Source organism: Trichechus manatus, unplaced genomic scaffold (assembly GCF_000243295.1).
Source record: "Trichechus manatus latirostris isolate Lorelei unplaced genomic scaffold, TriManLat1.0 scaffold00199, whole genome shotgun sequence".
NCBI lineage: Eukaryota > Metazoa > Chordata > Mammalia > Sirenia > Trichechidae > Trichechus > Trichechus manatus.
In genome coordinates, this window is record NW_004444135.1 from 4,183,632 (window position 1) to 4,186,258 (window position 2,627).

Consider the following 2,627-nt stretch of genomic DNA (forward strand, 5'->3'; position numbering starts at 1 on the left):
TGCTGTTTTCTCTGTTTGGCTTAGTTTTTCGGCTCTTTGCTATGGAGGGACAGCGTGGTGCTTCTGCCTAGAGCGCCATGTTGCCTGGAAGTCAAATCATGATATTCTTTATGAAATACCAATCGGAGCATGATGTATTTATTGGTCTGTTTAATTCCCTTATATGAAGTAGGAATGGTTTTATTAGCAGAAAACATTACATTCAAGCTATGCAATATAAAGTCATAGATTTTCCAACCCAGAGGTCATCAGCAGTAGAGAGGATAGATAAATCATGGTGTATTAGCAGGCATTAGCAGTTCTTACACTTTTTTGGTTTCGGGACTCCTTTATACTCTTAAATATTAGATAGTGTACCAACTACTATCAGCAGTCCAGGATTTGAGTCTCAACCTATCACTTCTACTGGGTGACCTTGGGCAGTTGAGAATCATATGTATTATTTTCTTATGTCCAATACATTTAGAAACTTTTTACTTAAAGTTGTAATTTAAATTTAGTTTTGAGGACAACTGTCAAAGGCTATTTGGGGTGATTTGCCATATAATTTACATTTCTTTCCCAGCTGCTTCCCCTTTCTCCCACCATTGCCAGTTTTTCAGTGTTACATTCAGTAAGAATTTTAACAAAATAAACTTGTTCTTTAAATTTATAGAAACAGAAGAATTACCTCCGATTGATCATGGCATTCCCATTACAGACCGACGAAGTACTTTTCAGGCACACCTGGCTCCAGTAGTTTGTCTCCAGCAGGTAAAGTTGCTGTGTCCTGCTCAGTTTGATGGTCTTTTTACCAAAGTAATTCAAGTAAATATCCTTTATTTTTACTTTTATGTTTAATTTTCACATAAGATAAAAATTATTTGTCCTTTTTTCTACCCCAAAATTACTGTGACTCGTGAAAGGTTTATTTTCTGTTTGTCACTTCTTTCAAAATTTTCCCTAAACTTTGATTAGAACTTAATCCTCTAATGAATTTTCAAACAACAGAAGCCCATTGTGGTGGTTGTAGAAAATGATGATGCTTTCTAGCTTGTTAAAAAGACCATTTGTCCCACAGAGATGGAGTTCTATGAAACCAAGTCCGTTCCATTGCTGCCCAGCTAAGGGGCAGTGGACAGACTGGCTGAGCCCCATCTTCCCTACCTGAATTCCTTTCTGCTTCCTGATCTTAGTGACCTATTCCCACCCAAAGATATAAAATTTGAGGCATTTCAGTCAAAAACTGTATTCTTAGGTCTCTACCTTTCTCATTCTTTTCAGAAGATTCCTTCTTCATTGTTGCTGTAACCTAGCCCAACTTAAACTTTATTGATGTAAGAGACAATTTCAACACGACCTATAAAGTTAAATTGAAAAAACAACAACAACAACAACAACAACAAAAAACCCCTCATTACCTTAGCACAGGTTTTAAGCATTAATCTCTGCCTTTTGGTCTCTGTAGCTACTCTGCTGTAAGCTCTTCTGAAGCCCTAACTTTCAGGAATTCAGTTCTTTGAAAGGCTACTCTTTTACTTTCTTCTAGTCTCCTGAGGGGGAAGTTCTTTTCTGCATTGACTTGTGGCTGAGACAACATCTTTTGGTGAAACCTGTCCGGCTTTTCTCCCAGGAATCCTATTTTGTCCTTGACCCTTGCTCCTAATCTTGTTGCCAGGGTCCTCCTCAAACATTCTATTCTGAATCTGTTCATCCTGGATCCTCTTCCTGTTTCTGGTCACAGCCACTTAGACTTAAATAGAATCGTAATTTGTGAGAGCTGAAATCTTAGAGGTTATTGTCTACTTCATTTTATTGATCAGGAATCTGAGGACCTGAAAGGTTTAAAAATGATGTACTCAAGATTGCACAACTTGTGATCCAAATTGGTCTACCTGTCTCCAGGTCAGTCTTTCCTACCTCCAATATGTATTTCATACTCCTTATCCGTTCTAACCCTTCTGAAAGGTCTGAACACATATCACTCCTCTTCCCTGTACAATCTTTGCTGACTTCTATCGTCTACAAGAGAAAGTTTAAACTAAGTAACTAAATTATAGGCCCTTTGTGATATGACCCTAGCTTATCATTCTTGACACATCTGTCATCTTCCCATTCATACTCTAAGTTACAGCTATGCAACACTATTGTTGACTTCCCAAGACTTTCTCTTTTATGTTCTTGTTAAGGTTGCCAGATAAAGTACAGGATGCCTAGTTAAATTTGAATTTCAGATAAACGTTATTACGTGACATACTAAAAATTATTTGTTGTTATCTGAAATTCAAATTTAATTGGATATCCTGTATTGTATTTTTACTTGCTAAGTTGGGTAACCCTAGTCCCTGTTTTTGCATATGCTGTTTCCTTTGAGTGGACCCCCACCCCATCGTCCCTTCCGATGCAGAGAACTCCCACTTGATCTTTCAAAGCCTGCCTCATGTTACCTCCTCTGTGCACCTTGCTGGACTCCCAGAGAGAGTTTTGGTTTTATAACATTTGGCACATGCCAGTATTGTATACTATGGATACATAAATTTTATAAATTTTCAGAATTAATTTTTACAAATTCTCATGTTTACATTTAATATTCTCTACATGGGGGACATAATTTTCATACACTATATATGCCTTAGTGATGGTTAGAG

The 2,627-nt window shown here is 37.3% G+C and overlaps 1 protein-coding gene across 2 annotated transcripts in view; it reads left to right on the forward strand.

Moving 5' to 3' along the window:
• IMPACT (impact RWD domain protein) overlaps positions 1 to 2,627 on the forward strand; it is a 35,236-nt gene that overhangs the window by 24,429 nt on the left and 8,180 nt on the right. The window contains exons 7-8 of one of the 2 annotated variants that reach the window (XM_023742076.1): positions 656 to 753; positions 1,803 to 1,901. In XM_023742076.1, coding sequence (XP_023597844.1) covers positions 656 to 753; positions 1,803 to 1,859 — 155 coding nt within the window. In that variant the 3' untranslated portion in view covers positions 1,860 to 1,901. Of the gene's footprint in view, positions 1 to 655; positions 762 to 1,802; positions 1,902 to 2,627 lie in introns of those variants that run through there. The other variant, XM_023742077.1, reaches the window with a different exon arrangement.